At 36.7% G+C, this 26,353-nt stretch overlaps 2 protein-coding genes across 5 annotated transcripts in view; both read right to left on the bottom strand.

Annotated features, from left to right (window-relative positions):
- Positions 1-873: 873 nt before the first annotated feature.
- MSS51 (MSS51 mitochondrial translational activator) lies at positions 874-8,779 on the bottom strand. The gene is made up of 7 exons (XM_068982458.1): positions 8,694-8,779; positions 4,364-4,608; positions 3,937-4,092; positions 3,191-3,315; positions 2,431-2,997; positions 2,056-2,149; positions 874-1,758 (listed from the first exon to the last, which is right to left on the bottom strand). Exons 2-7 carry the CDS (start codon positions 4,582-4,584, stop codon positions 1,539-1,541), a joined length of 1,383 nt encoding a protein of 460 aa, XP_068838559.1. The 5' UTR covers positions 4,585-4,608; positions 8,694-8,779; the 3' UTR covers positions 874-1,538.
- A 2,572-nt stretch (positions 8,780-11,351) lies between these two features.
- The window catches only part of PPP3CB (protein phosphatase 3 catalytic subunit beta), a 33,565-nt gene continuing 18,563 nt past the window's right edge, over positions 11,352-26,353 (bottom strand). Inside the window, exons 10-13 of one of the 4 annotated variants that reach the window (XM_068982453.1) lie at positions 20,029-20,113; positions 19,186-19,283; positions 14,341-14,370; positions 11,352-12,934 (exon numbers count right to left, since the gene is read on the bottom strand). In XM_068982453.1, the coding sequence (XP_068838554.1) occupies positions 12,756-12,934; positions 14,341-14,370; positions 19,186-19,283; positions 20,029-20,113 (392 nt within the window). In that variant the 3' untranslated portion in view covers positions 11,352-12,755. The remainder of the gene's footprint in view (positions 12,935-14,340; positions 14,371-19,185; positions 19,284-20,028; positions 20,114-26,353) is intronic. The other 3 variants (XM_068982454.1, XM_068982455.1, XM_068982457.1) reach the window with 3 other exon arrangements.

Raw genomic sequence — 26,353 nt, 5'->3', positions numbered from 1 at the left:
GTTTTCCAAAGTAGCTGCACAATTTTACATCCCTACAAGTAGTGTATGAGGGTTGCAATTTCTCTACATCCTCATTAACACTTATCTTTTTATTGTTGTTATCCTTGCAAAAGAAGTGCTTTTTTTTATTGTACAAATACAAATTTCTTTTGATTTGTATTTCCAGATGACTAATGATGTTGAGCATCTTTTCATGTCCTTACTGATCATCTGTGTATCTTTGGAGAAACATCTATTCAGATCATTTCCCCATTTTTAAATTGAGGTTTTTGTCCTTTTATTATTGAGTTGTAAGAGTTCTATATAATATTCTGGATACAAGTGGAGAGGTTGAGGTCTTAACAAGCTGTAGAAATGAATACTTAAAGTGAAAGTGAAAGTGAAGTCGCTCAGTTGTGTCCGACTCTTTGCGACCCCATGGACTGTAGCCTACCAAGCTCCTCTGTCCATGGAATTTTCCAGGCAATAGTACTGGAGTGGATTGCCATTTCCTTCTCTAGCGGATCTTCCCAACCCAGGGATCGAACCCAGGTCTCCCACAGTGTAGACAGACGCTTTACCGTCTGAGCCACCAGGGAAGCCCAAAGAATACTTAGGGAATATCCTAATCCTGAGAGTGTGATAAGAAATGGATGACAATGGACAGGGTGTGGTACAGTGACAGGCCTAAAAAGAGAGCTGATGTTAACCACTCCTTTGGCAAGAGAGAAAACTCCAATCTTGAGATGGTCTATGTAGACAAGTAACACTTGCCAGTGAATAGGAAATAAGATAAGACAAGTGATTTAAGAAGCCCAAAACTGAATTTATTGTGGTATAGACCAAGTGATAACAAACTGCAGTATATACAGATACACCCTGGGATATCTAAAATACAACACAAGGGCAAAAAGTTGCTCTAAAGTTGCTGCTTCTGCTAAGTCGCTTCAGTTGTGTCCGACTGTGCGACCCCATAGACGGTAGCCCACTAGTCTCCTCTGTCCCTGGGATTCTGAAGTTGGAAGTCCTCAAAAGAAACAGGGAAATGAGAAATATATCTTGAAAAAGCCAGGAAGTAGAACAGTTTGCCAATCCTCACAACCTCCCCCATGCTCCCAACCACTTCTCTGAATTGTTCTTTCTTCCACCACTTCAAGTCATTAAGACATCTGCATTTTTTTAGCCCAAACTGCTGTATAAGAAGAAAGTCTTTTTCAAAAGAGCAAGGTGCCATTCTTCTCCTTGGTGCCATGTGGTTCAAGTCAAAAGGTATAACTTTCTCACGAAGGAAACTGTTAAGAACTTTATAAAGTTGAATATGAGGGCCTTTTGCCATACACTAAATCTAGAATCTTGTCTCTAGAAGCAACATGTGGCTAACCTCTTAGAAATGAGTCACATCATACAGGAGCTCCCATTCAGCTTAGAATCTACCCAGACAAGTGAATTAGGTTTACGATATAGTAGATTTGAAAGTTGGCAACAATCTGGCATCAGCAGGTATTTCATCACAGCCTCTCCATTTTCTAGACATCCCAGTCATGATCTGGCTCAGCTATTTATACCCTGCCATTTACTTTCTCTTCCAATTGCCTCTTATCCAGCTGGCAGGAGCTTCCAAGAAACATGATATAGTAGGCACTGCAGTAAACTGGCTGCTTGTTGGGGTTGGAGTAGACCTGTTCAGGTTTAAGGGACGCAAAAGGGTTAGCTCCATAGGCTGTGATGTGTGTATCCAGGTCCACCAAAATCTGCAATGAGGCTGCCAACTCCTGATGGCTATGGAAGACAAAGAAAAAAAAATTGCTCTGCTGATTATGAAAAAGATAGAAGAACTGCTCATTAACCCCCAAAATTACCTAAGGCCAGACTAAGGCAATGGCCACCCCACTCCCGAATGTCTATACTACCTGCTCAATTAATTAGCATAGCACTTTGAAGGGATAAGAAAGCCAAGTATGTGAAGGAAGAAAATCCTCACCAGAAGGCAGAAGATAAGCAAGGGGGAGAGAAATGAGCTTATCTATAGAGGTGTGAGTGAATCAGGGAGGTACCGCAAAGAAAGGAAGTCAAAACCTGTAAATAGTAATCATTGTAGGGATCTCATAATCACGAAGTAGCAAGAGGGTGGGCAGCCAAGCCTCCATCAAGTCAGGGGAAGCATGGAAACCTATGGAACAAAATGAGATGGGAATAGAAAGGGGTAACGCAAAGATAGACCCCAAACAACACAGTTCTATAACTGTGTCCACCCCTCACCTAGCTCACCTCCAATGCTCATCTACCACCATCACCTACCCTAGATGCTTCAACAGAAAATTATGAACCGAAATAAACAGGGTCTTCATTATGCTTAACCTGATCCAATGAAGAGGGCTCTAAAAGTACAGGGCCAGGATGGAAAACTCCCAGAGGACTGACCCCTTATTCCCCCAAACCAATGGCTCTTACCTGGATGGAATGCCACCACCAAATCTGGATGGGCTATCTGCCCAGTCTCTATCTGCTCCTCCCAGAAGTCATGATAGAGGCCCCTATGGCCACTAAGCTGAACTGTGCCAGGTTCCAGGAGTGAAGCTGAGGTGCTCTGTGAAAAGCCAGCAGCCACATCTACACCCACCATGATTATATGGAAGCCAAGGTGTCCAGGAAACATGTAGCCAAGCTCATCATAGTCCCCAGGGCGAGTGAGGAATGTCTCTGCATGAGAAGCACCAACCACGTGCACTGTGCTTCCCCCAACTTTCCCAACATTTATTCCCAAGGCCCGAAGCCCAAAGCCCAGTGTCAAGGGCCGTGACAAGACATCTGTCAGCAACCGCTTCAAAGAGCCCTTCAGGACATCTGGGTCTGGTCTTGGCCGTCTTACACTAGCCCACAGGGTGGTCATGGCCTGACTTTCAAGCACAGCATCCAGTGTATCATCTAGCTGTAAACGTCGCATAGAAAACCAGGTGTCCCAACCCTGTACAACTTCAGTCAGCCATGACCAAGGTCCTGAGGGTAGGACAAAATCACCTGCGGGAAAGAAGGAATAAGAAGTGATCTAATCTTTCTCTGCTTTCAATATTCCCTCCATGTTCATTCTCCCAACCTGTCACCACAACTGCTACCCCACTCCCCTGTCCCATTCGGTTCCTCTTTTTTTTTTTTTTAAACAACATGCTTTCATATGACCATTATGGCAGAGTTCCCAATACTGTCACTCTACCTGTGACCAGAAGCCATTCCATGAGACGGTCCACAGCTACAAGACGCAGTTCTTGACAAACCTTCCTGTGTGTTGGCCAGTCTGACCTCTGGCACTCTGGATCACAGTAACAGACATTTCTGCACCTGAGAGAATGAGCCCCAGAAATAGATGTTCCTATACCTCATAGGTGAATAGGGGACGCCTGGGGAAGGGAACTGATATTTCCGCACCTAGGAAGAAAGATCACTGGATGAGGAAGGTAGGGATAGGAACGACAGCTGCTGCACCAAATTTGGGGACTATGTTTGGCAGAGGAGGAAGGAGAGTGTGGGAATGCAATTTTTCTCTTGGATCAGAGTGACACTTCAGCCTCTATATAGAACTAACTTTTTACATCTCTTATGGGGGGGGGGCGGGAAGAAAGCCCACCAGGAGTTTGTAGCTGCCCTGTTATCACAGGCATAGCCCCAACCTCTTCAGAACATATATGGTCTTAATACTTAAGTACTCAACAGAAGAGAGGTAGAAAGGATTATATTCTCCTCTCTGTCTAATCTCCCCATATGAAAATAAACATGAACCTTATAAGCAACTCTTTTCTAATTTCTCTGTGGCCTAGATCAGACAAAATGAGGAATGAACCTAAAGTTATGAAGGTCTGAAATGTAGAAAGGTCTTGTTAAGTCTCAGACCTTTCTTTCTGCAATGAAGTCTTGGAACAGGATCATTCCAGAAGTCTACCCAACCAGCTCCTGACTAATCACCTTTTGCAGTGCCGGAGGACCTTGGAGTCTGAAAGGCCACTAGGGAGTGCTTTACAGTAAGCACAGAATCGGAATGTGTCTTCCATCTTCTGGAACATTTCTTCAAGGCATCGATATCCAAAGCCTGACACTGGAGTACCCCCGTCTAGCACCAACCTGCAGAGGACAGTATGGAGAAGGAATGGCAACAGGAAAAATATCTCCAGAAGTTCTGATGATACCTACCCTGACTTCTATACATTTTCACCTCTCCTACTCCCATCATTTCTCATTTAAGCAAATTATGTTTCTTCTATAGTAATAAAACCAGCTCAATTTGGGATGAGAAAATCCCTCATCACAAATACCCCATGTTTCCCAAGCTACACTTCCTCTCCACCTTCTGCCAGAGACAATATATCACTCTTGCACAGAGCTAGTCACTCACTTGTATTCTTCATAGCTTTTCATGTTCAGTTTTTGAAGGATCAGCTGGGATAGGCCAGGAACATTATTCTCCAAGAAGAAGAAGCCAAGTGTATCAATGCTAGGGCCAGGTTTAGCGAGGTTCAGAGGCACAGGAGCCACAACTGTAGGTGGGGTCTCAACCACAGGAGCCACTGATGAGGGGGATTTCTTGTGCCTTCGTCGTCGGGACCGTGGAGCCATGGCTTGTCCAATAATACCTGGGGACTACATGTAGAACAGATATGGAATGAAAGTTTGTAAGTTGGACACACATGATGTGTTTTCATGTTTGACCTTTTACTTGTCATTCTAGTCTCTCAGGCCCAGGTAACAGTAAGATTTATTTCATATCTACTGATTACTGATCACCACATGCAGTTGTAAAAAACAGAGAATTTATTCTATGTGAATATAATTATGCATATATGTGTTATACATGAAGTTCTATATATAATATAGATGCTTAGAAAAAGTCTGGGATGGCTCATATAAAACTGATAACAGTTATTTTTCCTCTGAGAAGGGGCAAAGGCCCTGCAATGGGAACTAGGTCAATGAACTTTAGACTTATTTGCAATGTGTGACTTCTTACACAAAGAATATATTCATATGCTATTAGTGTGTTCCTAAAAATCAACTTAAAATAGAGGAAAAAGCAAGAAAGGTTTTGGTTGTCCAAAACTACCATGTAATTGGAGAAATAATCTAATCTAGTTGGAGAAGGAAAACATTCATTTTAAAAGACCTATCATCACATTTATAAGCAATAAACCCAAAAGTAGAAATCAAATGGATATAAAATGAGCACTGGCACTTACAATGCTGAGTTACATAGCTGGAGCAAGTTGTACGTAGTATCAGGAAAATCTCCTAAAGAGATGAGTTCTGAAGTACAACCAAGCCCACACTGACCAACTACCTAGTGAGAACTCTGTGAAATCCTCCTTTCCTGGCCTGTCTTCTATTCCTTTTACAAGGACTGAGGAAATGAAATCATGAGACTATATTGGAAAAAATTAAAACACCCATTCATTCAATAAACACTTACTGATAAACAGATAAAATCATTCACAAAACACTATAACAGAAAGAAATGTGAAAAAAATATACTGAACATTTAAATGTCTTATAGAAGGGTTAGATGTAAACTATAACAAAAGGCAATGTATAAATCTTACAAGAAAAACAAAACTAAAAGCACTAATGGGAGATCAGAAAAGAGTCTCTTCAGCTGGTAAGCCTCAGGCAGATTCTATAAAGCAGGTAGCAGCTGGAATAGACCATTAAGTATGGCGACGTTTCCAATATACAAATACAGGGAAAGAGGAGTTCTAAACACAAAGGAGAGTATGAGCATAACAAATGTAGATGGGAAAATTCTGGGAACTGAGAAACTAGAATGGTTTGAGTTTAATTAAGTGTAAAGACCTAACTATAAGAGATAAAACTACAAAATCTTAGAAGAACACAGGAGAAAAGTTTCATGATATTGGATTTGGCAAGTTCTTGAATGTGACACAAAAAGCACAAGCAATAAAATAAAAAAGATAACTTGGAGTGCATCAAAATTTTAAAACTTTTGTGCATTAAAGGACAGAGTGAAATGACAACCCACAGAATGGGAAAGAATATTTGTAAATCACATATCTGATGAGAGATTAACATCCTGAATATGTGAAGAACTTCTAAAATTCAACAAACGGCTCAATTAAAACTGGGCAAAAGTCTTGAATAGTTCTCCAAAGAAAATATACAAATTGCCAATAAGCATATGATGCTAAAGATCACTAATCAAAGGCTAATCAAAACTGTGAGACAACACTTCACTCCCACTAGGATGGCTATTATCAAAATACTAGAAATTAACAAAAGTGTTGGTGAGGATATGGAAAATCTAGAACCTTCCTGCACTGATCGTAGGACAAAATGGTGCAGCTGCTTTGCAAAACAGCATGGCAGCTCTGCAAAAAGTTAAATATAGAATTACCATATGACTCAGCAATTTCACTCCTAGGTATATACTCAAAATAACTGAATACATGCACACAAACAAATGCCTATACACAAATGTCCATAGCAGCACTATTCACAATAGTCAAAAGGTAGAAACAAACTAAAGGTCACCAAGAGATGAATGAATAAACAAACTGGGAGACATATACATACACACACATACATACATACATATAAATTCAGCCATTAAAAGAAATGGATACTGATACATGCTACAATGTGGATAAATTATGCTAAGTGAAAGAAGCCAGATATAAAACAACACATTATATGATTCCAATTTTATGAAGTAGCAAGAATAGGTAAATCCAAAGACAGAAAGCAGATCCATGGTTGCCAAGGGCTGGGTGAAAGGAGGAATGAGGAATAACTTAATGGTTATGGGTGTTTTTGGGGGAAATGACGAAAATGTTTTAGAACTAGATAGAGGTGATGGTTGCACAATAATGTGAATGTACTAAATGTCATTTAATTGCTCATTTTAAAAGGATTAATTTTGTTATGTGAACTTTACCTCAATTAAAAAAAAAAAAGAAAGGTATCTATAAGAGCTTTTGAAGCTAAAAAGTTGTTTTGCTCCCCAGATAAAAATGCCTGTAGGTACAGGGAAATGAGAGGATATGACAATGCTGACAGTGGCTGGTTTTACTATGAATGAGTTAACTATTAAAGTTCAAATCAAGAATTGTGTTCTGCTCCAAAAATGGTCTAACACTGAATCCTTCTGGACCTGTTCTATTGGGGAGAATGCTCATTCAGCTGAGATGTAGGTGGCAGAACAATCAAACAAAAACTCTCCCCAAATCATCCAGCTAACACACATCACTTTACAACATGACTCTTGTAAACCACTGTTCCCAGGCTAATAGAAGAACTAATCTGATTTCCTTTGTACTTTCTTTCTCTTCATCCTTTCATTCTACCCTTGTATTCTTTCCCCTCATTGCATAAATGAAGGAACAGTTTCAAAGTCCACAAAACAGAAATAACTAAGCTCATCTGCATATCATATCTTCTATATTCCCACCAATAAAGAAAAAGTTAGACCTAAAGATAGTACATTATTTTAGAATTCAAGAGTCATCTCTCTTTACTAAAGGGTGGATGGAATTGCCCTCACGCCTTAGGACCCCATTTCCAAAAACTGACCTGGGTTTTCCCTCCAATTTTAATCACCAAGCATTTGCTTCACTGGGATTCTTCTGAATCCCAGAATCACTGCAATTCTAGAATCAGTATTTATATGCTCTCTCTACTTAGTTCCCTCTGGCAAGACATCACCTTCTTAAACTTTGAAAGAATGGAATCTTCTTTATAGATATGGAGGAAAAGTATTTTTGAGAGAAATCAAGTCTTAATTCCAAAAGTAGTAAGAATCTTTCTGATATTCTACCAAAGGCCTTTATTCTGCAATAGAAGCCAATTAAGACCAGAAAGTGCTTATCTGCCTTTCCAAAGAGAGGTCCTTCCTCCAATGGAGGATTAAGTCCAAATGAAGACTGTTTGGACCCGCTAGAAGTCAAGGGATCACACAGTTTGGGGAGGTATGATGTTGGTGAAATCTTTGATGTTATACTTGCCTCTGTGTCTGGAGTGGGTTCGTGATACAAATGGACTAATTTTCTGGCAGGAAGGTAAGAAGGTGGGAATGAGGAGCCAGATCTTTGCATTTGCATCTGTATATATCAACAGGCTCATGTCTGAGTTTGTATACCCAGATCCCCTGGTCTTAACTTTCCTGCAATGAGATACAGGATCCTTCAAGTTTGGGGGTGGAGGTGGGGGCTGACCTGAGAGAAACAAAAGCAGTGACTTGGGCTCTAATTTATTTTCAGTATATACAGAGAACACCGACACCAAGCACTGGAGAGGAGACATGAATTCGATGGCCTACAAAAACTTATTTCTCATCTGTAATTTCCTAAAATATTACCTAGCCTATTCCCACACCTAGGTTTCCCATCTTCCCTGCTCCTTACCACCAACAGACTCAAATTTCACCAAATCATACTCATCTTTTCACCATCTCCAGACCAGTGAGGCTTATCTAATTTTCTCTAATTCACCAACAAACAAAAAGTGTCTTTAGGGAGGTAAGGAAGAGAAGGGTAAGTGAAGCTAGTCACTGGGGATCCTCAAAAGGGGTTGGGAAAGAGAAAAAGGAGAAATGCATTAGGAATATTGCTATTACTACCACATTTAGCTGCCTAATCAGTGATTAACACTCCCTTGGGTGATAAATTCTTTACTTAACTATAAACTAAGCAAGCAGAGGAGTTGATGGAAAAGTAACTTACCCTGCTAAGCCCTCAGCTTCCTTCCTTCTCTCTTTCTTCCAAGTGAAGTAAATGCTTGATCTCCTCAGATCTAGGTTGTGGCTGATTTGCAGCTGTCCCTTCATATCACTTTCATTTGCAAACTGCTGAAATGCTGGGTCTCTGTGATTAGGTGTGCCCTGCCAACCAGACAGACAACACTGAATTCTCCCTAACGAGGCAAGCAGGGGCCTGGCCCCCTGCCCATGGACTACTCTCTTTCTGACCTTCCTGCTCTGCCAAGAAGGCTCAGAACTCTGTCAACACTCCCAAGCTCACCAAAGGCCAAGAAGGCTGAGGAAAGCTGAAGCCTACTGCTTCCTGGACCTCTCTCACTAAGGCAACATTTCTCCTCCCGGTCCACAACATCAAGAATAAGCCCCGGGGGTTAGTTCAGAAGTCAGTATTTGATACACATTAGCACAGAGAAACAGGAACCCCTACAGTTCTAAGATGTCAATCTAGACCTAGGATGGGTTTCCCAAGCCCAGAGTCTTTTTCAGCATAACAAACACTGCTCTAACTTAACTTGACAACTTAAGTACAAATACAATGCCCAGAAAAGAAGAATAGAAATAGTCATTCAATGGTAAACAAAGGGAAATCAGTTGTAGGAGAAACATCCAGAATTAATTTGTAAAATTCAATTTTCCTGAAAAGAGAGCAAGGTACTTTCTGAGGAGATGTCATCAGTGTATTCCACCTGTTGATTTTAAAAGAGGAATAGTGACTTTCCTCATGGTCCAGTGGTTAAGACTCTGAGCTACCATTGCAGGGGATGTGGGTTGGACTGACACGATGTGGCAAAAAAAAAAAAAAAAAAGGAATAAAATTTTCTGGGATATTAATGTAAGCAAGAGCAATGTATTAATGACTAAAAACACACTATTTCTAGGAACAGAAAAAAAAAAATAGAAAACAATCAACTCAAATATCTCATTCCTTCCTGTAATGGATGCTGATTCAGAGAACTTTTAATTCCACATTCCTAGCTCCTTGTCAGTTAGAGCTATTAAGCACCAGAACCTATCACAAGTTGCTAGTGCTTGGTTCTGTTTGACTCTAAGACCTGACTTTGCTCACATCTGGCCCCAGCTATGTCACTTACCTGCTTCTGTGAACATCATCAAACTAGGGAACAGAACCACTTGCAGTGAGGTCCTGGACCGTGGCAAATAAATCTACATATGAACAGATGCAGAGAGCAGATTCCAAGGAAACCTCAAACTGCAGAAGCACAAACTACAAGCAGGGAAGGTGGAAGAAAAGTGCTAAGGATGCAAAAAAAAAAAAACACCAAAAACCATTACATAACATTATGTAGAATAGCTGTGGAAAAGGAAAATCAGTTGCAATAGGCAAAAATCCTGAATAAAATAAGGATAATTCATTTTAAGCAAAGGTTTCAGGCCAATTTCAAATTTAACTGGTAAAGCATTTAAAGGTTTTGAGGTCTGTTAATGGCTAAACTGCAAAAGGTCAAAGAAGTCAGATCATCTTTTCTGACTCAGAATGTCATCTTTGAATGTAAAAGGAGATGATATGTAGGAAAAAATTTGATATTGAATAGTAATTTTACCAACATTACTACTATTCTGATAGACATTTAAATGTACAATTTAGGAAGATCTGAACTTTTCACAACTTGCATTCATCATCAGTTATGTTTTAAAAACAACTTTAAAAATACTTCTATAGTTCATTGTGAAACTAGTTAAGAGGCAGACTAGAAAGAGCTTCCTATTCAACAAATAGGAAAAGATCTGAGACACTGGGTGATAGTATTCTACCACTCTTCATGTATACCACTTTTTCTGAATTCCATTCCTTCCTCTTATTTTCTTCTTTTTAATTTTTACCATTAACCCTAATTCTTCTGCTTCACTAATGATGCTTCATGTTTACCTATGCTTCCATAAATAATACATAACCCTAGTGATGGACCTAAGGACTAAAGAAGTTAATACTACTTGATATATCAGTTAAGCTCTTAGTTTAGAAATGCTATTACAGCAAGAAGCTGTAATGATTAACAATTTGAGCTCTCTTTGCTACCAAAAATTAGGCAAGTATAAATATTTCAATTTAATGTTTCATAATGGGTGAAAACTGTAATTAAACTTCCTATACAGTTATATTATGAAATGTTGAACAAAATGCAAATTTCTCTCAATTAGCAAAGTTCTATACTTAGTTTGATTATGACAAAGAAGAAAGGAGTATAACGGCAGTATCGTTTTTTTCTTATTATTAAAAAATCTAATATATTCCAAATGCTACTGTAACAAAATTATAGACAACAACATTTTCTTTCAATTAAAAGTTAACTGAAACACTGATTTTAAATAATAGATTTAGGCCTATAATAGGCATCCAGAGTCTCCTAGTGCTCAGTTACTAGTACTGATATAAAACAAGTGTAATCAAACTTTTTCTAAAAAAAGAGCAAAATTTATGAAGACAAGAATTTAATTCATCAAATTAGCATTAACTATCCAGGAGATAGTTTTCTCTTAAGGATATATCCCAATTCTATTAACTGGATTTTCTGATTTGCAGGAGAAGGTCAAATCAGACTACATCTTCCAAATAAAACCCAACACAGAGATAGGAGCAGCGGCCCATGCATGGAATTTATTGTGTGCTACTGTTTATAAAATACTCGAATAGTCCTGCACATGCATAATATTTCCAACTTAGACAGGAGACCGTACAGGGTGCACTTTCTGGCAAACAAACAATAGTTGGTTCCGCTGCCTGGAGCTCTGAGTTGTATTCCAGGGCATGAGGGAAGCAAGCCACCAAAGTAAAGGCAAATGCCAAACCGCAGTGGCAGTCAATACAGGTCAGTAATTGTGTAAAACTAGCACATGGTTCCATTTAGTTTAACCAAGCAGTTCTGTAACTATCAAAAGAAAATGTTCAACATGCAGTCTTGACTCTTATGCTTCCACTAACATCTGAATGACTGAACAGAACCATTGCTTCTATGCTGCACTGCTTAATCAAAACACTTCCAAAACATTTTAAAATTTCCTTCGCATCAAAACATAAAATAATAAAAAGCCAGCAGTAAATCACCCTGGTGGCTGTATAAGCAACTTGAGTACTCACAATAAACTAAAATTTCTCATAACATCTAGGTAACCTATACATGTCATACCTGTACATCATAGGTCTATATATTAAATATCTGCAAAATTAAAACATGCATACACAAAATACGTCAAGTTTTACAGACATGTTTTGAATTAAAATTACTTTGACAATGTACAAACTTCTTTTTAAAGTACCTTAAATGAGTAATTCTGTAATTCTTCATAATTCTGAAATTTAGAGATTTTCTTCTTAAATCTGTGGGGTTTAAATCTCAAAAGATCTGGGCAAGAAAGATTCTAAATTAGTTTTTGGATTTGTGTTCAAGTAAGAGAGTCTGCCTAGAAATAGGTTTCATTCATAATTGAAAAATATCAAGACTATATTACAGAATTAGCCACATTTAAGAACTATAGACCTGAGGTCAGCATTTTGTTTAAATGCCAACTGGGTTTCTCAGCATTTTGCCCATAATTCAAAATACAGCTTAGTAACCTCGGAAATGTATTTTAAGACCATGCTAATTCATCCTTTAAAGACATTTCATGGAAAAAAAAAAAAAAGTCCACATTAGCTCTTAGGATTGTATTTGAAGTTATGGTTGAAAAACAAAATCTAATTCTACTGAGGGGAAAAAGAAATCTCATTTGTAAACTTAAATGTGTGAACCACAAGCATAAATGGAGGTGTAGTTGCCCTCCACTGGAAATTGCCCCAAGCCCCTTGCTCACTGCTCTCCACCTTGGCAGCGATGACCCAATCTTATCAGTTACCACATGTCCCAGGGCCCTCAAGCCTCCATCCAGGAAGGGGGCTGGGGTCTCAAAAGCACAATGGTTTCTCCAGAGGGACTGTGACATTTACAGTCAGCTTGGCCGACCCCTCCAGTTCCTCGGGTGATCTGTCCATTTGGGGCCCGAGATGTGAGAGTCCCTGGGAAGCCGTGGGTCACTGGGCACCATGGTTGCCAGTCCCGTGGTTCTCAGTGGCATGTGCGGTGTTCAGAGAATTGAAACCATCTTGCTGTACAGCATCTTTCCGGGGTGGCATTCTCTCATTGATCCTATCCAAACCCTTTGCCTCTTCAAAACTGCAGATTCTATGTGGTGGAGAGAATCCTCGTATTGCTTAACAAAATGCAAATTTGATAAGTCAGTAATTGAAAAACATTTCTGAGATTTCAAAAACATAATTAATGATTTTTAAGAAGAAAGAAATTAGTTGTACATAGCAACATTTAAACTGTACTGTAACTGAAGCCTATCCCCATTCCAGATTTCCCCTTAAAATATGAAACATTTAAACCTAAATATAAACATGATAGCTTCATAGATGACAAGTGTTAGCATAGCCTTAAAAAAACAAGACACAAAAATAGCCCTCTCCTGACCCTGAGATCTCCAGGCAAAGGTCTCAGGGTCTCAACCTGACTCCTACTTCATCAATTATCTCCTACCTCAGGCTCTAAAATCAACAGTGGCTATCACAGTAAGACAGCAACAAGAGTAGGGGCAAGTGAGGAGGCTAAACAAAGTTAATCCTTAACATACAAATCTGTACCAAGAACATGGGAGGAGAAAAGAAATAAAGCTAAAATTTAGCAATTAGAACTACCTTGGAGGACAAGGTATCATCACTCCATCGCCACCAATATGAAATGAAAAAGGTGGGAAATGCCTCCAGGAGGTAGATCTGTGTTTGTAGGTAATAAAAAGTATTTAGAGTTCCATATTTAGGAGATGCTTTCCTTAATTCACTAGCTATTCATTGCCTATTTTTTGGAAACCTAAATCAAAACAGACAGCAATTCTCCTTCAACTGGTATGGTTTCTTATTCACTTCATCTGGAGTGATGTATCCTCTATTATTAAGATGTGCATAGAAAAGATTTCCATACTATTGATTATGATCTAGTTGCTTTAATATGCAATCCCTGAGACTCAAAAGTCTGTGCATGTGAACCAAATAAATGGTTGGGGCAGCAAAGCTTTCAGCGACGTGTAATACCAAGTTAATACATGATACACATGAATATACTATTACCAGCAAACAGCCCAAACTGCAGCACAAAATCATAGTGACAGCTCCTGGACTCTCAAGGGAATTACTGAAAATGACTTTATCATTTTTTTATCATGAGAATACCAAACCTGTATCTAGAGAGGATTTCACTCAAGAATATAAAAAATCTGAGTTGCAAAGAATCATGCAAAATATGAAACAGGTCTTTATTTGCAACTATAAATGCTATAATATTATAGCATAACATGCTGTACTCGAAAGAATTCTGGAACATTAAATGCTGGTCTCATTACTATACTAGAAAAGGGAAAAAACCAAATTGTCACTATGGAAATCAGTCCTTGTGATTCAAAAAAAAAAAAGAAGAAGAAGATATGACTGTTAAACTTGATGAGTCAGTGAGTCTGATTCATCTTGGGCTGTGCAAGCTAGAAGACACACCCATAGGACATTCTCTGATGCCCACCCACACACCACAGATCTCTGCCCAGCGCAAGGACTCTGATCGTACCTTTTTCAGCCTCAATAGCCTCAACTGTGGCTGTACAGAAGTGAGCAGAGGCATGCAAAATGAATGAGAGAGATGAGAAGGGTCATATTGTACAGCAGAAAAGGCAATGATCACTTAAAAAATATAACAGTACCCCATACTACATCATCATTTACAATTTAACATATATAGTACCCATCCAATCCCCCAATTCCTGACACAGCACAGTTTACACACAGCACTAAGACACCATCGCTCAATGCACAGAACACAGAGACCTATTATAAACACAGACACCTCAGCATCCATGCAAATGCTAGTATTAAAATTATCCATCTTGAATTCAGTATTCTGATGGCCTTAGAATTTTTCAATATGTTTATTATATCACATCCATAACAATCACAAGGAAATCTCTAGGATGAAATTATGAAATTCTCTAGGGTGAAACCATGATGGTAGAACTGTAGCAGAGCAAACAAAAGGAAATTCTTTTCTTTCATGTCTAACTGAAATAATACTTATCACCAGTTGGTTCCCTAAGACATAAACTAGAAGGAGTCTAGCAATGCTTTTCCTGTCACTTCTAATTCATAGAGAGAAGCATAAGCTGCAGAAGTTGCTATGTTCAGAGGACAATGAAATAAAATTTGTGGGCAGTAAACTTGGTAAGTTAAACTAACTAGAACAGTTTTGTAGTCTTATCCTTTTTGGGTAATCTAAAAGGACTCCGCTCATCTACTAAGATCTTCCTTTCTATTCTAACATTGGTGTTCCAAATATCTAAAGATATTAACATATATAGCCTTAAAAAAAATCCATAGATGTTCAGTGTATCATGAACCCAAATCTGCCTCAGATAATAAGAGTCTGCATTCTTAAGTGAAGATAAAAAGGCTAATGAGCATCTATCTTCTCAAGCCCATCTACCAACTAGAGAGGAATCAAGAGATAGAACTGAGGTCTCATAGGCAATTAAATCCTAATCATTTCATGATATGGACATACATATAAGTCATATAAATGAAAAATGCATTCCTGATATAGCCTATCTCCAGCCTATTTAGAGAATTTCAACATATTTAGTCATATATTTTTTGTAGTCAAAGATTCTTTGGGCTCAATTCTGGGTTCAAACTGTATGAAGCGCTCACATTGAAGACCAGGACCAAAAACTGCAGAAGACAATATTGTCTGATTATATTGTCAAGTCTTAATTCTTCACTTTACCCAAAATATACAAACTCAGAATATTTATAACAATAATGTCCATCCCTTCTATTTTGCTTCTTCTACAAGAAGGTCAATTAGAAAAATTATTCCTAAAATGACCTTTTAGCAGTATACATGATTTAAAAATGATAAATTTCATCCAAAGCAGTTATTAATATGAAAGGACACTGATAAATCTAAGGAATTAAAGAAGGTTAAATCAGACAAGTTTGTAGATCTCAATCAGATAGTAAGTTGGGGACCCCCCAAAAGAAACATGAACACTGAGTAAAGGAAGAATTAATTTTTCTTAACCGTAAATCATATTACAAATTAAAGCAGATATACTTACTGTATACCCACTGTACAAATAACCACTTAAAAAAAATCTAGCCCTGTATGCTTGTAAAATACTCTTGTAATTTGTCCACACGGAAAACTGGTATAAGTGACCCACCTCTACTGGATCATCCCTGCAATTCCTATTCTTCAAAACATGGACTATTTTCTTTATAATTTACAAATTAATTGGGAAAATAAGATGCCTACCAGAATGTATGTTTTAAAGAGCTTGTGGTAACAGAAATGACTTTACATGAAATATTTCATAATTTGTTTTATATACAGTAATAAATTTAAAAACTGATATTACTATAAGAATTGGTATCTATTTGGGTATATCAATAGTTTAAAAAGGCTGTTAAAATTTTTTCAAATTATAAAATTTGGCAATATACTTTTGTGGGCTTTTAATTTTATATGTAAAAGCATTTTCTAGGTCAATTTATATTCTCTGCTCTTTCTCAAGGCCTCTAAATGCTTCTAAATCCTTCTCAGAACACAAAATATACATCACACTCAAAACTGCACACCATGTCAAGCTTGAATGCTTAGAATTCAAAGATCATTTGAAGCTTACACATTAAGCTGGAAAGAAAGAGATCTGATAATTGCGAATTTCTAACTGAAAAGCACTAATTTTCCTCAATTTTTTTCAATTTTACAGGGCATCTTGACATGGCCTTAGTAAGTTTGAGTACAATGCTATTTCAAACTGTGTTCCTCAGTACTACACAGAATAAGTGATCAAGAGGAAATGACCTTACTATAACATAGACGGCCACATATTCTCTTATATAGTTCCTAGTGAAGGCAGCATTATAATGGCTAGCTCCCAATCAAACTCCCAGAAGAAAATGAACATAAAATATGATTAACAAATCCTACTCCGATAGGCAGTTTGTAAAACACTTAAAAAATACTATAAATTAACTGTAATGTTATTGATAAGACAATTTCAATTTTCTGACAACAGGAAAGAGGTCTCAGAATTTTAAAACTTTCTTCTTGCAATACTTAGCTCTCCATTATTCACATAAGGGGTCATCATGTCTATTAAAAATTTTAAATGCTACATAAATTTTTAAAAATCACACAGGCGATACTACTTCTGTATGAGTTTTGTTGTTTCAAAATGGGTCTACTCATGCTAGAGAAATCACTTCAATCAAATACTTAAACCACACTATCAAGATCCATTGCTGGCAGAGCTGTGGAGCTATCTAGTCTCCCAAATTGGACCCCTTAAGCTCAGCACTATCCAGTAACTCACTCTATGCCAGGAATAGACAGTCTCTCAGTAAAGCCGTCTTTCAATCCTTCCCTGCAGTTGGGGGTGATTTCAAAGTTGGAAGACTCAGCTTCAGGCTGCATGCAAATTACGAATAAACAGAAGTGCTGAGCTATCAACAAAGCGTGTAATTAGCAGGTGCTAGTTACGAAATCTGAAAGGTTTGTTGTGGATACAACATAAAAGTATTATTATACCCAAGGATAACTGAGAAATGATTGTAGTTTAGATTTATTTAAGTAAGAGACCCTTCTGGGTTTTTTTTCCCTTTTCTGAACAAACAGGAAGAAGTGTACAACAATTTTCAAGCTATTGAAATTCATCCTTTTCTATTACTAGATTTATTGAATGTTTAAGATCTTAATTTGTTTTAATGAAATTCTTTTCAGCTAATTTTCCTAATGCTTACAACATAATAAGAAAAATGAAAGGCAAGAAATATAAAGATAATCAAAGCACATTTTTTTAAATAAAAAAAGAAACCTTGTTCAAAATGAAAATTTGAAGTTATAATTTCAAAACATACTTGTATATCTCACATACACCAGTGGTGGTAGCAGACAACACAATAACATATAAATAGAACATGTATACAAGTAGAAATTATTTGTCTACAGAAAAAAATTCTTTTTATTTATTTATTTAAGCATTTATTATGAGACTAAGTGAAATGAAATTACGAGAAGTCAATCTAATTTAAATTTATTGAAAAATTAAAATTAAAACTTTACTGTTTTTTTTGCCTTAAAAAACTAACTACAACACCAAAAAGATACTGTCAATCATGACTAAGGAAAACATCAGATCTGTTGCTTCCTATCTTAATACAACAATGACCCTTGGAGGGCTGTGGTTACAATAAAACATAAAGTAAGGCTTTACATATCACATTTTCTGCTTTCCAACCAAAAAGGAAAGAAATCTAGACTTGGAGTTACTGTGTATAGACTATAACATTCATATCACTTTCTTCTATTTAATCTGTAATGGGCTTTTAGAAAGTCAACTCAGTATTTACACAAATATTTACGCCAAAAAAACTTGTTTTTCTTAGTATAAAATATTCAATGAGCCAGATTACAGGAATGCTTTACGTATAATTCTTTTTATTTTCATGCAAAATAAAGGCACACTTAATAACACCCTTTCAATTTTGACTTACAAGATTTAAATTCAACCCCTTATATAACAATGGCTTAATATCTAATGTTACATTCACGTTCAGAATGCACAAAGCACAGCAACAAATGCAGCAAACCTTAAAACAAGGTGCTACAAAGTTGCCTCTACATCCAGACAGATAAAGTGCCTGATAGACTGATTTAATTTAACATACTTTTACAGACATACAGCTAACCTAAAGAGAGACAGACAGATTTAGGAAAGCAGCTACATCTGCAGAGGAAGGAAACAGCATGTTACAGACAGTCAATTATACATAGAACATTTGACAAACACCACAGAAAACAAACTTTGGCATCATTTACCAGGGTACAAAACCTTGCACAAATGTTTTGGCAAGTGAAGTGCATAAGTAATGATCTAGGGCTCAAGCAGATTGTTAATTCTAAAATTAACATCTGAAAATATAAGCATAGTCTAATACAATTACATAAATTAAAAAGATAAAAAATAAGAAACTTGGAATTACATTTCCATTTTAAGTAATATGAATATCCTGATTCACATTCTGAAACTGAGGCTTTAAAAAGAAAAGGGTGCATTAGACAAATGAATAAATATTTTAGGCATTATGATATGAGTTACCCCCATATCATTTCATGAAAAGCTGAGAGATTGATCATTATTTTCAATTGAAAAGAATACTGATTCTATCAATTTTCTGCCCTGGTCAGGTTCTTAATCCGATACTACCTATCATACAGTATTCTGCTTGTGTCAGCTGCTGAGACAAGAACTAAAAAGCAGAAAGAATTCCCTGCATGCATTATGTGTATTGTTAGCAAAAGAGTGAGGTGTGCCCCAGTCCATCTGAGGCACAGCAAGTTGCATAACATCATTACCACTTTGCAGGGTCTGCCGTCCTCCAGCCAACACTCCACTAGGCAACATCCCTGTGGGAGTCAGGCCCTTGAGTGTCAGCACACTTTCACTCTCCTCCCTATAGCAGAGAGAGATAACAAAGATCAGAGACTTCCAATAAGTTCCTAGTTAAAAAGAAGGAATGGGGCCCAGATGAAGTCCATGCGTATAACTTATGACATTTGCTGCTACTACCATATTTTCCTCAATTCCAAGATATACATTTTTCCACATTCTAAATGTTTCAGATATGAGGGTATGCTGTACAACTGAGACATATATTGTTTTTCCTGAAAAGTTTATTAAATATATATGAGATTCATCAGCAATAGGTATCATAAAATTGAGAAAATATGGTATTTCATATGCTTTAAAGATAAAATGTCTGATATTAGCGGTTTTGCAAACAACTTTTTAAGAACTGACTCATTCGCATGCAGTCTTAAACCTGGTCTTCCTGAATTAACCCCAGGAAGACAACTTGGGGCTCCAGCATAATGGAGTTCCTTTATAGATGAGCAAGTTAATCAGAACACTCTTAAGAAGTGCCCCTTCCTTCTTATTCTGCTCTAACCTTCAGGGTACAGACCTACTACTTTCATCACAGAAGGATGAGATAGCAAAGGTGAGCAATAACAATCAAGGAGTCAAAAATGCTAATTTCAGAGAGACTTGTGTCACCATTTTCAACACATAAATATACAACTTCTTTACAGAAAGAATGCTACTATATTGTTTTTAGATATCAAACAGGACACTGTGTGTAGTAAAGCACAATAAAAGTGATTTCTGCAAGACAAATCATTGGAAAAATGTATCATTACCTGAGAACAGAGAAGACCCTTGCCATCTTGCCAATTGCTCGAATTTTGTTTCTTATGATTTCTTTCCGGGCTGCAGCTGAACCTACTTTCAATGGAATAAATAGAAAGAAAGACTCAAGTTTAGGGCATCCATACTTATACCTGTTTCACGGTCATCTGAACCAACACCAAACCCCTACCACCAGCTCACATGGAGACTAGATGAATTCATGCCAAAAAGCTTCTCCTTCAATGTTTAGCTCACCGCTGGTCTACTATTGGGATCTGATATAGATAAAAATGAAAAGTAATCCACAACTTTGACTCTCACACTACTGACTAATGAGTAAAAGAGCAATGGAAAAGAAACTAGAGTCCAACCTGTACCACAAACCAGAGGGCAAAAAAATGGTAACATTCCTACAGTCTGTCTAACTTTCATGAGAGCCTACAGCATGCAGACTAACAGACTAGAATTGGTAATAGTCTATAGCCTTCTGCTTGGTTAACATAAAAGCCTTTGACATGCAGGCTCGAAATATGCCATCATACTATGACAAAAGAAGCTTCCTTGTTCAAATTTGGTCTGAAATTGTGATATGAAGTGACTACTGGGCAGGTGACCCAGAACTAAAGACCATATCCACATTTCAACAATGTACATCTCAACTTCATGGACTAGAAGTCCTTTAAGGTCATGCAAATATATACAAGCTTTTACACCCCTAGGTGAGTATGACATAAGGAGAGTGACAATGAGAAAAGACTCCCCAAAAAACATGGCTAAAAAATCACTAATGCTTCACCTCCAAAGGGTTAGCTGTACTGCCTACCACCAATACAGAAGAGAATATATCAAAATAACTGAATATATGCCTGAAAAAAAGACTCAAAGGTTGTTATCTTCCTTCCCTTGGCCTCCAGAAAGAACAACAATCTCCGTCCTGTTATCTCATATATAGCAACTAGAATCACTCTGGACCCAAGAGTGTGGTTCCTTAGAATTGTGCTTCAACATGATGACAACGCACATATGGAAGCACCATAGTTGAGGAGAAGGTTAAGGAAAGGCTAAGACATTAGACCAAAAGGGGCCTTAGGTATATGGAGGTCTGAACCACCACCAGTCTTTTGAGCTACAGCATCTCATTTAAAATTCAAGTACACATAATTAAAAACTAAGATGATGACTGGACCTTACTGTAAGTAAACAGAAAAAGAAATCCAATTTCAAAGATGAAAACAAAGGACATATTTTAGAGAAAACAGGCTGCACAACCATGTTTCTGATGCTCTCAGGGTAACAGTATGAGCAATGAAGCTACAGCTTTTCCAAATTCGAAATTGTGTGGGTACCATGGTATTACACAGGTATTTTAAAAATGCCAAAAAATTACTTAAAGTTTCAAAATCATAGAATATTAGAATTTGAAGAGACATTAGAGATACTGAAAAACTCAATTTCCTCATTTTATAGACAAAGAAACTAATTTTACTAAGTATCTTGTCCAAGGACATAAGGATAAATTTGATTCTCTTCAAATAAATTTAATATAGATACTTTATTTTTAAATTGATGGAATTTTTTAAATAGCTAGACTGGAGGAGAGGAGTATGGGCACAGGGGAGGATGGCTTAAGGAGATACACTCATATTTTCAGCTTTAATTATCATATCTATAAAACTGAATGATATGTAAACTATACTTATTTCAAATTAAAAATTCACTGGAATATAAAAACACTTTACAAATCAGGATTTTAAATCAGTCTACAAACACATCATGCATAATATTAAAGTAAATGTCCACAGTAAAATTACTTTGGGGAATAAGACAGACAATCAAACACCCCTAGTCATGCAGGGAAGAGTACAAAACATTACAAATAAGCAAAAGAATGAAATTTTAAAACAAGAGGAATGAAAAAGAGGGAAAAATATTTCCATGCACAGAAAGACAGATATCTTGGAATATGACTTCTAAAAACATCAAATTCTAACTTAGATAAAACTTAAACTAAATTTGCACAAGGCCCAGAGGACTCTGCATAAATATACTCAATGAATACACTAACTTACATGGACATGAGAATAACTTATGAAGTCATATTTCAAAACGATGTTACTCTGTCTGGTCTGTACCTTTTTTATTGCCATATATGAGCCGTTCTTCAGATGGAGAGTCCAGAAAAAAGGAAGTGAATGATGGAGAAAAGGTGGTTGAGACAAATAAAAAGATAGAGATTTAACTTGGCAGTGGTACTGAAGAATGAATGTAGAAAGAAAGGGAGAAAAATGAAGTCCCTCATACTTGAAATTTGAAAAATGTAGTACTGTAGATCTGGCAAATAAGGAGGGATGCCACTGGGTAGAGCTCTAAAGGAAAGATTTCTTAAAAGATATGTGTTCAGAAGAAATTATGGACAGAATGACTATAATATTTGATGAAAGTAGACAAATTAGGGACAGAAAAAAACACGTGAAAACACATAAGACTGATAAAAGACTGTGCTAACAACAATCGCACATTTATATTAATACCCCTAAGGAAATGTGTCACCCATGGAAGCATGTTAAGTGAAAGGTAATGACACAAATGAGATACAAACTCATGTGGTTCTTCAAGGACACCAAATCTGCAAAATCTGTAGCATACACAGAGAAATGTAGGTAACTTTATAAACTACCTTACCCACTCCCAATAAAGAAAGGCTAAGCCTCCCACACTCAATTATAACAAAAGCCTATAATTTCTTGAAATCAGAATTGTGGAACTTTTGCACATACTCAGGATCAACAGTATGTGCTATCTGTTCCCAATCCAATCTGGAAGTTTGAGGGACATCTTTTTACACAAATAGCAACAGACTGTTTCAAAGCAAGTAATAGCTCTAAGAGTAGGCAGCAGAGACGTTTCATTTGAGCTTTCCATTGTAATGCTGACATACATGATTCCATTACAGGAAATGCAAAATTTTAGCTTAGTAAAACTATAACACATATGGGTTATCTATTTCCTTTACCAAACTCAAGACAAATATAACTGAAAGAAACAGTATTCATTCTAAACATCATAGAAACCAGTCTTCAAAAATTCCCTTAAATGATTACACAATACCTCTAAAAGGAATGCTATGTGCATTTACAAATGCCATATATTTCTGCAAATTTTTGCCTTCAAAAATAAACCCACAGGTACTTAAACAATACAGAATACCAAAGTCCATCACTTAAGAATAAAGAGTCATTCCTTTGGCCAATTTCAGCCTTGAATATGCAAAAACTACTCTTTTCTTTCTCCCACTGGGAAATCTCCAATCCTATTCTTCCTCTTTCCCCATAGAAAAGCTAAACTCTTATTCTGCCTCCACAGCAATCCCCAACTCAATAAATTTTCTTCCTAAATCAGGTTTTTCTGCAGGCTCAATCCACAGCACAGTTTCACTGCTGAGCAGGAAAAGGAGAAGGAGAGGACAGAAGGCATGTTATCGTGGTCAAAGGAAAGGAAAAAAGATGGAGTTGAGGGGAAGAAATAAGGGAATATGAATAAGACAGGGAAACAAATGTAGCTCCAGTAGCTCTTTTCCCAACCTACCCTAGTATCTATCCTAAACTCCTTTCCTTTCCTCCATTACACAAGGTTCTTTCTCCTTCAAATCACTCTCGTTCCTAGACAAACTCACAGATCCATATCCTCAAAACTTTCTTGGAGTCCCTACTCTTAATACTTGGTAGTGCAAAGGTGAAGCAATGTGAAGGAACTGCACCTTCTATGCTGGCAGTGAAGGGAGATCTATTTCTAGTATGCAAAGTCAGAACTCAGTGTATTTTCCCAGAGAAACACTGTCAAAAGTGGTGCCTGTGCTCAGTCGCTTAGTCGTATCTGACTCTTTGTGATCCTATGGACTGTAGCTCGCCAGGCTCCTCTGTCTGTGGGATTTCCCAGGCAAGAATACTAGAGTGGGTTGCCATGCCTTCCTCCAGGGTATCTTGCAGACCCAGGGATCAAACCTGAGTCTCCTGCATTGGCAGGAGGATTCTTTACCACTAGCACCACCTGGAAAGCCCATAAATGGTGCTTCCCAATTTTTAAAATTACTTGAAGAGTGAGGAAAAATTTTCATCCTCTCTATTCCCTCATATGGAAGAGAAGATTTTGAGAAGTTAGGTTACTTTCCTAAGATTACACAGCTAGTATAATGGTAGCACCAAGACATCTGAACCACCGATCCTTTTCACTAAACTACAGTGCCTTTTTAATGATCAAATTTGATTCACCTCTGGAGTGTAAGAATGATATAACAAGTTGATAAATAAGTATAATTTTTCATTGATAGAAAAAATATTGATAAGATGCATAAATTTCATTAGAAGGAATATAATAAAAACTTATATTTATTCTTGGTTGAATTCCCAAAAACAATTGTCTGCTGCTGCTGCTAAGTCACTTCAGTTGAGTCCAACTCTGTGCGACCCCATGGACAGCAGCCCACCAGGCTCCCCCCATCCCTGGGATTCTCCAGGCAAGAACACTGGAGTGGGTTGCCATTTCCTTCTCCAATGCGTGAAAGTGAAAAGTGAAAGTGAAGTCGCTCAGTCGTGTCCGACTCTTAGCAACCCCGTGGACTACAGCCTACCAGCCTCCTCCGTCCGTGGGATTTTACAGGGAAGAATACTGGAGTGGGGTGCCACTGCCTTCTCTGACAATTGTGTCTATCTTCATATAAATCATCAATATCTAAACCAAGTACTATATTAGACTTAACAGACAAATTTTTTCCTTTTTATTACAGAAAGAGGACTAAAGGATCACCTGTCACTACTTCTATTTAACATTATTGATTCAAATTTTTTAAAAGAAATAAAAGATTAAAATGTAGAAAATAACAGTATCATCCTTATGCAAATGACATTTTTTAAAGTTATGGAAAACAAAATAAAAATTATCGTAGGAAGTAATTCTGCTGATCCAACTTGTTGAACATAAGATAAACCGCCAAATATGTAATTATACAGTTAGAAAATACATTAAGAGAGATACCAGTTGCAATAGTAATTAGAATACAAAATAGTGAAATATTAATTTAACTTGGTAATAACAGCTTTTTTCAAAGAAAAAATGTAATTTTAAATAAAATAATGATATACTAAACATATTAAAAGGAATAATTATAGTAAATGAATTATATAGTGCAAAAAAACTTTATCTTAGTTTAGAAAATTATACATTATTTTAAAAACCTCTCTAGATTCAGATATAGATAGAATGTAATGCCAATTAAAACTTCTACTATAAAATGAAGAGCAGAAATCAATGAAATTCAAGCCAAGAAAATAACAGAGAAAAATCAACAAAATCAAATATTGGTTCTTTTAGAAGTAGAAATAAAAGTGATACACGTCCCCACCAGCCAGGCTAAACAAGAAAATAAAGACTTTTTTGAAATTTATTTTTAGAAATAAAAAATTGTTTGTAAGTACTGAATCATGGATATCAAAATAATAATTTAAAATATTATGAATAATAAAAAAACTCTTACTAGATAGTTTATAGAATTTGATATTAACAAAAAACTCTACTGAAAAAAATTAGTAGGATATGCACAGAAATTATTTCATTATATTATTGATCATTATATCAGTATCTATAACACTGTGAACTACAATCTAAACCGAGAACTAATCTTACAACAATGGTAGCAGAACAGGGAAAATAAATATTTAATTAAAACTATTTTAAAATGCTATGGAAAAGACAGATGATGAAATATGTTAGAACTAAAAACTTTTCTACAAAACATCAGAAAGAGAGAATTAAAATAAGGAAAAATAAATATTATTCACTGAAACTTATTATCCCCCCCAAAAGAACTAATATAAGTTAATTTATTTCAGTTAACGAAACTATAAGCCAGAGTAAAAGCACTCGCTGCCTGCCACCAACAGATGGCAACAGCAGACATGTATATAGTCACTCTGTACTTTGAACAAACAGAATTAAAACAGTTTAAGAACTGAACCTGTTTGTAAGTAAAGACATTTCTTAAAAAAAAAAAAAAAAGCAAGGGGAAGAAATTGAACTAAAAAAAAAATAGTAAAGATATTTCTAAATAGCTTTATTCAGATTTTACTTGTTAGGTGGTCACCTGAGAGGAAGTTTACACAGCTGGTAAAGCAGATTTCTTCCTTAGCATCATTAGAATTCAAATATATATAAATTAAACCAATGGTAACTTACTTCTAAGTAAAAATGACCAAAACCCAATTAGGTGCACCTGTGAAAAAATAGCTCTATGGATTCATTGCTAGAAACACTTCATATTGGTCCAATTCTTATGTAATTTGG

The sequence above is a fragment of the Capricornis sumatraensis genome, chromosome 10 (assembly GCF_032405125.1).
Source record: "Capricornis sumatraensis isolate serow.1 chromosome 10, serow.2, whole genome shotgun sequence".
NCBI classification, from domain to species: domain Eukaryota; kingdom Metazoa; phylum Chordata; class Mammalia; order Artiodactyla; family Bovidae; genus Capricornis; species Capricornis sumatraensis.
Note: the sequence above shows the minus strand (reverse complement) of the source record. Positions and strands in the feature narration are given on the sequence as shown.

What these genes read in the sequence shown, in the direction of transcription:
- MSS51 (XM_068982458.1), bottom strand. Translation starts at nt 4,584, where the DNA reads ATGGCTCCACGGTCCCGACGACGAAGGCACAAGAAATCCCCCTCATCA. An exon ending in AAAAGCTATGAAGAATACAA is followed by an intron (nt 4,093 to 4,363) that starts GTGAGTGACTAG and finishes TGTCCTCTGCAG; the next exon opens with GTTGGTGCTAGACGGGGGTA. An exon ending in GGAATGGCTTCTGGTCACAG is followed by an intron (nt 2,998 to 3,190) that starts GTAGAGTGACAG and finishes TCTTTCCCGCAG; the next exon opens with GTGATTTTGTCCTACCCTCA.